Here is a 14,388-nt window from a genome sequence, read left to right on the forward strand (position 1 = left end):
TAGAGGTAGTTCAGAGAAGAGCAAGCAAAGTTATTTGGGGAACAGAGGATTTGATTAATGGGGAAATATAGATAATTAGCTCTTTTAGTAGCTTAGCTGAAACTACTAAAGTGGGATAGGATAGCCAACAATACCCAAAGAGAGTAAACACTAATGAAAGAGAATAATGTACTTAGGCTGGTACCAGGGAGTACACACAGGAATCATAGGACAAAATTAGGAAAGGAAAAATCCAGTCTGAGTATCAGGAACAACTTTGTTCCATTGTGTGGGTCATTGAAAGATAGACTGGAAAAAGTACTGATAATTGTGTAATAGGGAACAAATTCAAATGAATGAAATATTCTGCATTAGCAGAATGGAGATGGACTAGAAGTACCATTTTCAAAAGTGAAAGTCAATGGGCGTTAGATGCCTAAATCACTTTGGTGTACCGTGTGCAACTTTCAAACACATCTAGTTTGAAAGTTAGACTATGCCTTGTACTTGCGACACATCTACCTGTCTTTTTGTCCACCATGATCAACGTAAAGTGGCTTCTACATGGTTTCTAATGCAGTGACCAAGGAACATGCACTGGTAATATTGGGGTAGGAAATTACTGCTCACAAACTAAAGAGCCCTTAAAGTCATTCTCTTCTCTTCCCCTCCCTCCCACCCTCTCACTCCTCAAACTGTGTGAGCGTGTGTGTGTGTGTGTGTGTGTGAGCGTGTGTGTGTGTGTATCCATATCCATACCCATATACAATTGGGTTCTGAAAAAAATAGCTCTCAAGGACCAGACACTAAGTTAGTGTGACTGATATATACCAACTGAAGATCTTGTCTTTAATACGCACCTGTGCAGGGCAGTGTGTACACTTGTACTATTTAAAATAATTATAGGTCATTATTCCTGCAACATAGGGATTGTTTTTGTATATTTTAAGATACCAGGAACAAGGGGAAAGAATCTCCATAGTCACTATGTCCCCCAGTTCCACATGGCATCTTAACTTCTACTAAAACTGAGGCAATTTCATGTCCTTGAAAGGTGGCCGGGGGGGTGGGGAGTTGCCCTTCAGCATGCCCTAGCATTAATAAGAACAAAAGGGATGCTTGAGTTTGTTCATATAAGGACAGAAAATAAATAGTATTGAATATACTACAATGATGCTATCTTAAATAGCGGCACACTCGTGTTCCTAATACTGTATACTGTTTTGGGAAGCACGTGGAAAGAGATATTTGAGTTTCAATAGCCCAGAGAACGGCAAATAAGATATCTGGAGATATTGCCAGGCTTAAATATGATGGAAGGTTGCAAAAACCATTATTATGAAAGAAGAGCTAGAGGGGACTTAAAATGGGATTGAGCATCACTGGCCACCGGTGACATTGGGCCCCATTTGCCATGCTGCAGTGATTGCAAGATCACGTGGCCTCCCTTTCCTTAAGTATAGGAAGATATTTCACTTACTGCAAGTGCTTGGGGACACAGAGAGACAAATCTTTTAAATCCACTATTTGAGTCAAGGTAGGGCCTAGAGCAGTGGCGGGCAACCTGCGGGCCGCATGCAGCCCATCAGGGTTAGCTGATTGCAGGCCATGAGACATTTTGCGGACATTGACTGTCCGCAGGCATGGGTCCCTACAGCTCTCAGTTGCCACGATTCGCCGTTCCTGGCCAATGGGAGCTGCAGGAAGTGGCGCGAGCCACAGGGACATGCTGGCCACCGCTTCCCACGGCTCCCATTGGCCAGGAACGGTAAACCACGGCCACTGGGAGCTGCAGGTGGCTGTGCCTGTGGACGGTCAATGTAAACAAACTGTCTCATGGCCTGCCAGCGGATTACCCTGATGGGCTGCAGGTTGCCTACCAATGGCCTAGACGTAATAGTCAAGAACAGAGCCCTCTGGTGCTGTCAATATTTGAAGTGTATAAGAATAGGGTATTATCCCCTTGAAATTACTACTTCATATGTATATGTGCCAAAACCGGGACAAGCAAATGATTTGCCTGCAGTCTGTTAGTTGCAGGTTTTATGGAGGAGAGGATTTCTTTTTCCACATATAGCACTGCACAACGGGTCAGGTTCATTGCAGTTTTTCCTGCCTTCCTCTAAAGCAGTAGGACATGGCACTGAAGGATGTAATGATCTAGCATGGCAAACACAGCTTCCTATGTTCTTGTGTGGGTGAAAGAGGAAGATGAATGGGACCGGCTACCTGTGCTTAATTTGAAGATGTTTCAGTTCTAGATACACTTCTGTGTCGTGGGAGAGGCGATTCTGTGTAACTTGTTCAGGAAAGCAAGCCAAACCCCTGTTTTTGAAATCAATACCCCTTTGCTAGATGCCTCCTTCCAGACACGCAATTAATAGGGGGCAAGATATGCTTAGGATCTTTATGATAGCAGAATATCAGTTCTACATACTTTCAAGAAGCAAGCATTATGTCCTATTCAAATTACTTGAAATGCCAATCTGTCCTAGGCAGAAGGGACGCCTGAGAAAATAGTCACCCCATTTTTTAAATAATATGATTGAAGAGGTGGAGCATTTGAGTCATCAGTTGTGACACCGGACAGACCAGCCAACCTGTGTATGACCCATAACAATGTAACAGAAGGCATTACAATGGTAATTGAAAAGAAAAGGAGTACTTGTGGCACCTTAGAGACTAACCAATTTATTTGAGCATAAGCTTTAGGTGTGCGAAAGCTTATGCTCAAATAAATTGGTTAGTCTCTAAGGTGCCACAAGTACTCCTTTTCTTTTTGCAAATACAGACTAGCAGGGCTGTTACTCTGAAATGGTAATCAAGACAATCTACTTGTATGTGAATTTCAAAGAGCTGTACTAGACTAGCAATCAGCTCATTCATTTGTAATAATAGGAATCAAGAGTAGCCGCTAAGTGTATTGGTCTGTGTTTACCTATATCTTGTTAGAAGTTTAACAATGTAAGCGGATTATCTTGTCGATGCTAATTCCCTTTCATGTCTTATTTGCCTTAATTATGTATGCAACTGTGTCCAGTTAACCTTAAGATCAAAGATATAAGATACTGCAGGAAACTAATAATATTATCCACATTGTCTTTGGTTTAAATATCTCCGTTACAATGCATGGCTGGTTAATTGCCTTATGTGAATGAGTGTAACTAGTTTACCAGTGTATGCATAAGAAATAGAAGATTAGCTTCAAAGCAAAGACCTTGCTTTGAATACATTGTGTATTCTTCCTCCGGAGAAGGCCCTGCTGTGACAATATCTGTGAGGAAGCTTGTCAGCCTGCTAGAAGAACTAGAAGGAAGCCCTGGGCCTAATCTTTTTTCATCCCTAGTCTGCTTAAACTTTGAACAGAGAAAGTACAAGTTGTAAAACAGACATCTTTCAAATAATGATTTGGAATAACCTGGAAGATGCGTGGAAAGACTGGGACAGACTCTATATCTGGACTGCCTAAATTGATTCCAGAAAGACTTTTACAAATCAGCAGCCACACCATCTCTGCTATGAAACTGACCCAAGGACTTTACACACATTTGTATGTATATTGATCTTTTAACCATTTGCAACTCTTTTTTTCCTTTTATTATTCAAATCTTAGATTTAGCTATTAACGATTGGCGTGATTATTGGGTAAGATCTGAGACTCATATTGACCTGGGGATAAGTGTCCCGTCCTTTGGGATTGGTGAAACTCACCTGTGGTGAATCAGGTTTTCAATAACCCCTCACTATACTAGACTTGGCTGTCTAGATGGGAGTCAAGTGTGAAACGCTTAAAGGGGGCTGTATTTGGTTTCTTGTTAACCAACATGGTATTAGAGAAGTTATTTTATTACTGGCTTTGTGAATCTAATTACAGAATAAACCCGCAGTTTGAGGTATTGTCTGCCCTAATCCTTGGAGTCTGCCCTGAGTGTAGCATTCTCAGTGTGGCCCTTCCAGGCTGTCCGGTCACATCAGTGTTTTGAACACCATACTAATGTGAACTTGCCAAGTCTGACATCGGTGCAAAATTTGCAGACGCTTCTCCTATATGCTTCCCATACAGGGTCACAACATTATTTCATTTAGGAGATGCATTAAATAAATTGATAGATGTTTTGCCAGATAAAAATAATCTGCTACTCAATGATTTTAGCAAGAAGCTGTTATTTGCCATTTGGTTGCATCCCATGATTATATTGCATTTTGTGCTGAAATTATGATGTGAACACACTCAGTCTGACATGTGAAGCCCAGTTTTAAGCTGGGAATTATTTCTGGTTCTGATCTCACTTTAAGATACAAAAATTATCAAACAACATTAACCCCTTTGTGTGAAGCTTTTGCACGATGCCTATTAAAGTCCATTGGAGTCCTGGTAAAACTCAAAACTGTTCTGCAAATGTAACAGTAAAGGCATGTTTTAAACCCATAAATGTAAGGACGCTTAGATTGAAGGCTGAAGCAACACTTAATTATAGCAGTCGTGCCTAATGCTAATAGCAGGGCTAGGACTTTCCTTGTGTTTTATTATTTGACTCTTATAGATATTTTGAAATGTTGAATAACAAGCTGCTGATATTGACAAAATAATACCTTCAAATGCTGGTATTTTAATTTTTCTTCTTCTACTTTAAGACGCTTCTGTGTGATTTCTTCCTGAAGCTTTCTCTTGTCCTGGAAATTTAAAAAACCCACAAATTAATTTTAAAAATGACATGTCACTGCTTTGGTGCTTTAACTTGGACCTCCGAGGGGAATTCTCAAGTGATACAGCACCACCACAGCACCATCTTCCTTCCTATTTACAGCACAGAGGTCATGGCTAAGGGAAAGGGTTATGCCTGGAATGTCCCTACACCCAGGCAATTCTCACATGCTGGGATGACCTCTTGGAGCCACAGATAGCTGCCATAATATAAAATAAACTTGTGGCTGCTCTACCGGTCACCAGGAGACTACTGATTTGGCGCCCAGTGGCATAGATGCTGGGGGTGCTGCTGCACCCCCTGGCTTAAAGTGGTTTTCATCATATACAGTTTGGTTCAATGGCTCTCAGTACCCCCACTATAAAAATTGTTCCAGTACCACTTTCAGTGGCCTCCTGAATCAGGGGAGAACATACAATGGTGATAGATGACTTAATCCAACTCCCTTTGAAGTAAAAAGAAAGACTCCTATTGACTTCAGTAGGCATTGAATCAAGCACAGAGTAACTTGTACCATTACAAGCACCCCTAACGGGCCACTCTGCTGCCAGTCATTGCTTCCACAAAGTACTGCTATTAGATATAACAACTTTGGCACCTATTCATTTACATTAATGTGTGGTAGGGCAATAACTAACTCATGTCTCACCTGCTGTTCTATACAGTAACTGATGCACCATAGTAAAAACTGATGTAATGACTAGAGGTTATAAAAGACTGCATATAGGGGTCTCTGACGGGGTGTATGGGCCTCCCATGTCACTTAGGAAAAGGCTATGCCCCTCTACTGGGCAAAGAGGAAGACGTTTGGTTCTCAAAGACTACCTGAGCTGCCAAACCTGGTGGAAAGAGTAGTCAGGATGAGCCTAGCTGTTAGGAGGAGGAAGTGACAGCTGTGGAGAAAAGGGAAGTGGCATCTCCCAAAGGATTGCTCAGTCTCTTTTTGGAAGGGAGAGGAGCTGGTCTTTACTCCACTGTCTTGCCTGGAAATGCCTGATCCAAGCAAGAAAAGGAGTAAATAGGGGAAGAGAAGCCTTCCTTGGTGCAAGGCAATCCTTTTATATTTTGATCATTTATGAACATTTTGGGATAGGGGTGGGGAGATGCTGCCCTGTTTTGGCATTACAGTTAGGGGCCATGACTAAGGAAACTGCCCTGCAGTGATGGTTTATTTTCCCCCTTATGATTGAGATGGAACATGTGTGTTTGATTGATGTTGGACCTGCCTTAATGGAGATGTAGCCTCAAGACACAGGAATTGCTAGTGTGCTATCAGAGAAGCCCTTCATTTGCTTTTGAAAGTCAGCCACTTCTCGTGTGAAGGCTGTCAACTGTGTGACCCTTGGTAGGAACAGTACCTGTCTGGGGGAGACAGCAAGTGATAAACACCTAATCAATTGGAAGTACACGGGGAGGAATGTAGCTTGGCAGAGTATGATTGCCTCATGTTGGAATGTAGTAAGTGAATTGGCATTGACACACTTTCTCTTCTGAAAAGTGTCAAATGACAAGTGGACATAACTTCTGTTTTCCATCTCCCTGAAAGGTGCTACTGACCTACCTCTGCGATACAAGATACAACTTTTAAAGGTGAGTTTAGATTTGGAATATAGCTTGACACAGTCCCTATAACATTTATCCATCAAAGATTCTTTGTTCTTCTGTAACTCATTTGCCTAACTACCAATGGATTTAAGATATTTGTGGGTGGTGTTTGTCAGCAGCATCTATTATAAAATATGCTTTGGCTAAGAACTGCTATCATAGATTTCTTACTGTTCCGTTTATTCTGATTTCAAGAATATGCCATCTCTGAACTTCACAGCTTTCTTTAATACAGAACTTTCCTAATATCACTGTATAAGTGTTCCTGAATTAATCCAATCATTAGATGAACAGGTCACTAAGTCAGCCTGCATTTACAGAATAGGATACAGAAAGCTTCTCAGTCATTAGGAAAGTTACTTAACACAGTCCTGAAATCTCACAACATAACCCTCTCAACAAAAATAAAACTTTATAATTCTTTTGTGCTCACATCTCTTCTCTACGGCTGTGAGACCTGGACACCATACAAATGGCATATCAAACACCTAGAGGACTTTCATATGCAATCTCTGCTCATCATTATGGGGATCTGCTGGCAGGACAAAATTATCAACCTGGAGGTTCTCCAAAAGTCAAATGCCATAAGCATCTAGGCCATGCTGAGAAAAGCCCAATTACGCTGGGTTGGACACCTCATTAGGATGCCTGAATATCGACTCCCCAGAAAAATTTTCTATGGAGAATTGGCACAAGGACACTGGACTCAAGGCTGCCCCAGAAAGTACTACAAGGACAGCATCAAGAACAGCATACACTTTGGTGCAATAAAACTGGATGATCTTGAGAAGGCTGCATTAAATAGATCAGCACACAACACTCAGAGCTTTCCAAGCCTTTGAAGAGGACATCAATAATAGATTATTAGCTGCAAGGTAAAAGCATCATACTACTGCTATAAGAAAAGGAGTACTTGTGGCACCTTAGAGACTAACCAATTTATCTGAGCATAAGCTTTCGTGAGCTACAGCTCACTTCATTGGATGCATCCGATGAAGTGAGCTGTAGCTCACGAAAGCTTATGCTCAGATAAATTGGTTAGTCTCTAAGGTGCCACAAGTACTCCTTTTCTTTTTGCGAATACAGACTACCACGGCTGCTACTCTGAAACCTGTTACTACTGCTATAGTTACCAAGGTGCTCACCGATGACTTTGTCTGCCCAATCTGCTCATGAGCATGCGCATCATGCTTTGGACTTCAGAGTCACTCCAGGCTCTCTCTTTTTGTGGATTCTGAAAACGTCATCATTGAACTGACTGACTACACACATTTTCAGGCTGGTCCATTTTCTAAGGAACGTGTTTTCTTGATAGTCACACTTTAAGCCAGAGAATGCACCCAGCTTAAGTTTATGCTAAAATATACCAGTGCTAACTTTGGTACAAATAGTAAATTATGAAAGATGCCCTGGGAGTCCACATACTCACTTAAAAAAAAATCTTATTTTAGCATTAAGAGGTCAAAGTAAACAATCAGGCAGCAAATACACTTTCAAAATGACAAAAATCCTGCGATAACAATAATTTCCTCTTGAACCATTTTTCTGTACTGTATCCAAACTAACACAGTAGTTAGTTACAGAGTAGTGTATAAGAATACTATACAAAAAGGCAATCCTAAAGGGATAAAAGTAGAATAAAGAAACAAACAACAAAAAAAAAACCAATCCAACTGAAAATGAGATCAATGTACAACATTAAAAGAAGGAATCATTTTTTTTTTAAGCGAACTCCTCGCACATTTATTTTACTTTACCCCCATGTTTCCTCCTATGCTCTGCTTCATCTTCAGGTTTTGTACTTGCATCCTTCATAATATCTGTGGCTATTGCTAACACCTCCCTAAGTAACTACCCATTAACTAAGTAAAGTAAAAAAAATTTTTGGTGCTGTATGGACAGCACTTCGTCTGAAATTGATTGTTGAACACAGTGGGCCAAATTCCACACACAGTCTGAGTACATGTGCAGCCTGCTAGTCATGAAAGGATTTAAAGCAGGTTGGGGCATTCCCTAAGCTGCACTTTGCTGTGCATTGTCTAGATCTTACTGCTGTCTGTACAGGGTCTGCACAGCGGTTTGAACATTTTAAATAACTGAATGAATGTTAGGTTTCAGAGTAGCAGCCATGTTAGTCTGTATCCGTAAAAAGAAAAGGAGTACTTGTGGCACCTTAAAGACTAACACATTTATTAGAGCATAAGTTTTCGTGAGCTACAGCTCACTTCATCGAATGTATACAGTGGGAAATTTTCTCACTTCATCGAATGTATACAGTGGGAAATTTTCCCACTGCATGTATCCGATGAAGTGAGCTGTAGCTCACGAAAGCTTATGCTCAGATAAATGTGTTAGTCTCTAAGGTGCCACAAGTACTCCTTCATTTTATTTTTTTTTTGAATGAATGTTAAGTATTAGTCAGCTGGGTATGGACACTCCTTGAAGATGAGGCTTACAGGCAAGACTCCTCTTAGCACTCTTCATAATGGGGAGAGAGAGCTGCCCTGTTTGTGTGAGGGTGAAGAGGCACCTACGCCCCTTTCTCTCATCCATATACCAAAGTGGGACATGGCCCAGTGCCTTAATTTTTTACTCCCATTGTAGTCTATGGGAGTCTTGCCTAACTAAATACTCAGGGTCACCTTAAGCCCTTCAAAATTCATGTGCGGAGGGGAGGAATCTGTGCAAACCCTGTGGGAGGGGAAGGGAAGAGACAGCAGTCTCACATCATGGATCTTCCAATTTCTAATCCAGGCTAACTGTATATGGTTTTGTGGTTCCACTGCTTGTGAATGTGTATCTTTGGTAGGGTGGAGCCAATGTTTAGCACTCTCCACCAGAGCTGGAGAAGTATACTTCATAAGAAAATACAGACCTATCAACGTTATCTGACACAGAAGTCCTAATGCACCCATAGTCTTTCATTCCCAGCAGTTCCATCTTCTTCTCCTGTCTGTGAGGTCCCCCAGCAGAGGGTCCGTATTGTTAGAGCTATCAGAACAGCAAACCAGCCAGCCTGTGCACCTTTGCTTTTACAAGGATTCCTGGGAGTGCTTGTTGTTCATCCAAGTAGACAATAGCCTTTTAAGGACACACCCTCATCTCTTCTGCAGGGAGGGAAATGTCACCCTAATGGGATGAGGCCAAGGAAACACTGTGATCTAGAACTGTTCCCAAGTACTTCCACTACTGCTTTTCATAGAACCATAGAATATCAGGGTTGGAAGGGACCTCAGGAGGTCATCTAGTCCAACCCCCTGCTCACAGCAGGACCAATCCCCAATTAAATCATCCCAGCCAGGGCTTTGTCAAGCCTGAACTTAAAACTTCTAAGGAAGGAGATTCTACCACCTCCCTAGGTAACGCATTCCAGTATTTCACCACCCTCCTAGTGAAAAAGTTTTTCCTAATATCCAACCTAAACCTCCCCCACTGCAACTTGAGACTATTACTCCTTGTCCTGTCCTCTTCTACCACTGAGAATAGTCTAGAACTATCCTCTCTGGAACCACCTCTCAGGTAGTTGAAAGCAGCTATCAAATCCCCCCTCATTCTTCTCTTCTGCAGACTAAACAATCCCAGTTCCCTCAGCCTCTCCTCATAAGTCATGTGTTCCATACCCCTAATCATTTTTGTTGCCCTTCACTGGACTCTCTCCAATTTATCCACATCCTTCTTGTAGTGTGGGGCCCAAAACTGGACACAGTACTCCAGATGAGGCCTCACCAATGTCGAATAGAGGGGAACGATCACGTCCCTCGATCTGCTTGCTATGCCCCTACTTATACATCCCAAAATGCCATTGGCCTTCTTGGCAACAAGGGCACACTGCTGACTCATATCCAGCTTCTCGTCCACTGTCACTCCTAGGTCCTTTTCCGCAGAACTGCTGCCTAGCCATTCGGTCCCTAGTCCGTAGCTGTGCATTGGGTTCTTCCGTCCTAAGTGCAGGACCCTGCACTTATCCTTATTGAACCTCATCAGATTTCTTTTGGCCCAATCCTCCAATTTGTCTAGGTCCCTCTGTATTCTATCCCTGCCCTCCTGCGTATCTACCACTCCTCCCAGTTTAGTATCCTCCGCAAATTTGCTGAGAGTGCAATCCACACCATCCTCCAGATCATTTATGAAGATATTGAACAAAACCGGCCGCAGGACTGACCCCTGGGGCACTCCACTTGACACCGGCTGCCAACTAGACATGGAGCCATTGATCACTACCCATTGAGCCCGACAATCTAGCCAACTTTCTACCCACCTTATAGTGCATTCATCCAGCCCATACTTCTTTAACTTGCTGACAAGAATACTGTGGGAGACCATGTCAAAAGCTTTGCTAAAGTCAAGAAACAGTACATCCACTGCTTTCCCTTCATCCACAGAACCAGTAATCTCATCACAGAAGGCGATTAGATTAATCAGGCATGACCTTCCCTTGGTGAATCCATGCTGACTCTTCCTGATCACTTTCCTCTCATGTAAGTGCTTCAGGATTGAGTCTTTGAGGACCTGCTCCATGATTTTTCTGGGGACTGAAGTGAGGCTGACTGGCCTGTAGTTCCCAGGATCCTCCTTCTTCCCTTTTTTAAAGATTGGCACTACATTAGCCTTTTTCCAGTCATCCGGGACTTCCCCCGTTCGCCACGAGTTTTCAAAGATAATGGCCAATGGCTCTGCAATCACAGCCGCCAATTCCTTTAGCACTCTCGGATGCAACTGGTCCGGCCCCATGGATTTGTGCACGTCCAGCTTTTCTAAATAGTCCCTAACCACCTCTTTCTCCACAGAGGGCTGGCCATCTACTCCCCATGTTGTGATGCCCAGCGCAGCAGTCTGGGAGCTGTCCTTGTTAGTGAAGATAGAGGCAAAAAAAGCATTGAGCACATTAGCTTTTTCCACATCCTCTGTCACTAGGTTGCCTCCCTCATTCAGTAAGGGGCCCACACTTTCCTTGGCTTTCTTCTTGTTGCCAACATGCCTGAAGAAACCCTTCTTGTTACTCTTGACATCTCTTGCTAGCTGCAGCTCCAGGTGCAATTTGGCCCTCCTGATTTCATTCCTACATACCCGAGCAATATTTTTATACTCTTCCCTGGTCATATGTCCAACCTTCGACTTCTTGTAAGCTTCTTTTTTATGTTTAAGATCCGCTAGGATTTCACCGTTAAGCCAAGCTGGTCGCCTGCCATATTTACTATTCTTTCGACACATAACCTGTAACCTCAACAGGGATTCCTTGAAATACAGCCAGCTCTCCTGGACTCCTTTCCCCTTCATGTTAGTCCCCCAGGGGATCCTACCCATCCGTTCCCTGAGGGAGTCGAAATCTGCTTTCCTGAAGTCCAGAGTCCGTATCCTGCTGCTTACCTTTCTTCCCTGTGTCAGGATCCTGAACTCAACCAACTCATGGTCACTGCCTCCCAGATTCCCATCCACTTTTGCTTCCCCCACTAATTCTTCCCTGTTTGTGAGCAGCAGGTCAAGAAAAGCTCCCCCGCAGTTGGCTCCTCTAGCTCTTGCACCAGGAAATTGTCCCCTACGCTTTCCAAAAACTTCCTGGATTGTCTATGCACTGCTGTATTGCTCTCCCAGCAGATATCAGGAAAATTAAAGTCACCCATGAGAACCAGGGCGTGCGATCTAGTAGCTTCTGCGAGTTGCCGGAAGAAAGCCTCATCCACCTCATCCCCCTGGTCCGGTGGTCTATAGCAGACTCCCACCACTACATCACTCTTGTTGCTCACACTTCTAAACTTAATCCAGAGACACTCAGGTTTTCCTGCAGTTTCGTACCGGAGCTCTGAGCAGTCATACTGCTCCCTTACATACAGTGCTACTCCCCCACCTTTTCTGCCCTGCCTGTCCTTCCTGAACAGTTTATAACCATCCATGACAGTACTCCAGTCATGTGAGTTATCCCACCAAGTCTCTGTTATTCCAATCACGTCATAATTCCTTGACATCACCAGGACCTTTTCCCATGGAAGGGAGGACTTAGCCCTGGTTTTTGTCTTAGTTTGAGTTTGCTATGGCAAATATTACAGATTCTACAGTTAGGGGAAAGTATTTGCTTCAGGCAGCAAGTGCAATATATAAGAACCTGGCTAAAACCCCAAGCCTGACTCCCCATGCCTTATAATAGGCAGCAGAGGATATAGGAAGCGGTCACAAGTCTTTAAAAACTGCTTCTCAAGTGTTTGTGTGGAGAGAGAAAAGTGCAACCCCTTCCAGCTATTCCATCTGATAACCCTCTAAAAAACTTCTCAGCTTTGAGGCTGTGCACTGAAAACCAGGTTGCAGCTTGAGCCTGGTCTAGATCCCATTAAAATTAATGAAAACGCATCCAAAGATCTTAGGGGGGAATTGATCAGGCCTTAAATGAATATGCTGTTTGCTGTGCTTCCACCTAGTGTCTAGTAGATGGGTGGTGTTTTAAGATGCAACAAGTAAAAACAAACTCCAGTTCAACTCTTTATCAGTATTTCCATCGAGGATCCTTCATGTTTATCCATGATGTGCTTAGTGCTGGTCAGGTTTTTTAATGCCATTGGCTATTTATCCAGGCTATATAATCTTTGTCAGCTAATTGCAAGATCATGTAATACTAACCCACCATATGGAGAGAGCGAGAGCGTGTGTGTGTGTGTGGGGGGGGGACCTTGAAAATAAAGGCACTGGCTTAAAGGTTGCCTGTAATTAATCAAATCTGAACTATCCTACTACAGATTTTCTTTTCTTTTTTCTCACCCAGAGCTGAAGTCTGCCCCAATTTAACCCTTCTCTAATCTAATTGATTTTGTTGGGGGTTAAATCAGGGTCCTGTAGATTTGAGTGACTTTTTTTTGTTACATTAACTTTCGCCATCTATGCTCCTTGTTTTAAAGAGATCAAAAAGTCCCTTCCCCCCCCCCCCCCCCCAAAAAAAAAAAAGTTCAGACTTTCAAAGCAGAATTCTGTTTAGAGCAGGAATGAAGGTGTCTTCTACAGTCTTTGGCATACATTACATTCTTTATAAATATCCCTCAATCTGTTGTTCTACAGAAAGCTGATAGCTTAGAATTCAGTCAGCCCATGCTCTTCCTTCTGACTTTTATAACTTAAGCTTTAACATTTGCAGAAATTAGAAATCCTGCAGTGTTACTTTTTGCCTGTGAAATATGGTAATTTATCAGTTGCAGAGCTTCTAGCTCAAGAAGACCTGCTTTTTGACCTGGCGTCCTTCAAACACACACACACTCTGATATGAAGATAGCATTATGTATGTATGTATGATATGAGGTATAATAATGACTTCAGTGCACTGGCTTTAGTCTTCAAACCTATTAAACCATAATAAAATTTACTGTATCACAGCGTATAACCTACAAAGAAAAATAAAGGAAAAGTAACCATTTCAAGCAGAAATAGATGCCTTTTCTTGTTCCTTTATGGAACAAATGATTCTTCAGAAAACATACAGTACTGCATTAATACATTGCTTTTTCGAAGACTATCCTCATGAGTTATAACTGTAAGCACTTACTGTTATGGCCTGGAATCTTTCCTTCAGCAGTTCAGCTTCTTCCATTCTGGAAATTAAAAACAGACAAGCGGTGAAGGGAGAAGAAATGATACCACAGGCAAAGAGCCACCTGTGAGGGTTTCAAGAAAAGCGGGGTGGTTTGTGATCCAATTCCACAGCAGAGAGAAGGGAGAATGCCTGACTTATCCGACGAGTCTCTGAACAGATGAGCAGATCAGCCGAGGCAGACCACATGTAATGAGGGTGCGGTGGGGAGGCAGCCGTGGAGAATGCTGGCATGAGCTGACAGACAAGTTTGAACAGTGGAGCACAAGCCCTTTTCCTTCAGAAGCTGCCAACTCTTTGTTTTAATGTGCACAGTTAGCTGGCCATAGTTTCTTTAACTATTTCATGTCCAAAGCACAATTTCCAGGAACATGGCACAAATGCACTCAGACACATGCCACTTTTCCTCATATGTATGTCTTTAATGAAAAAAGTTTAAAGCAATATGCTGCGGACTTGAGAGCACCAATAATTGTACATAGTAAAGGAGTCAGATTCTCAGAGGCTTCAACAACCTGGATAAGAACTACA

The 14,388-nt window shown here is 42.6% G+C and overlaps 1 protein-coding gene across 1 annotated transcript in view; it reads right to left on the minus strand.

The window, feature by feature from the left end:
• Positions 1 to 14,077, minus strand: part of PALMD (palmdelphin) — a 39,692-nt gene extending 25,615 nt beyond the window's left edge. The window contains exons 1-2 of the mRNA XM_078854084.1: positions 13,813 to 14,077; positions 4,573 to 4,653 (exon numbers count right to left, since the gene is read on the minus strand). Coding sequence (XP_078710210.1) covers positions 4,573 to 4,653; positions 13,813 to 13,857 — 126 coding nt within the window. The 5' untranslated portion in view covers positions 13,858 to 14,077. The remainder of the gene's footprint in view (positions 1 to 4,572; positions 4,654 to 13,812) is intronic.
• Between the last annotated feature and the right edge of the window lie 311 nt (positions 14,078 to 14,388).

This window comes from Lepidochelys kempii, chromosome 8 (assembly GCF_965140285.1).
Source record: "Lepidochelys kempii isolate rLepKem1 chromosome 8, rLepKem1.hap1, whole genome shotgun sequence".
NCBI classification, from domain to species: domain Eukaryota; kingdom Metazoa; phylum Chordata; order Testudines; family Cheloniidae; genus Lepidochelys; species Lepidochelys kempii.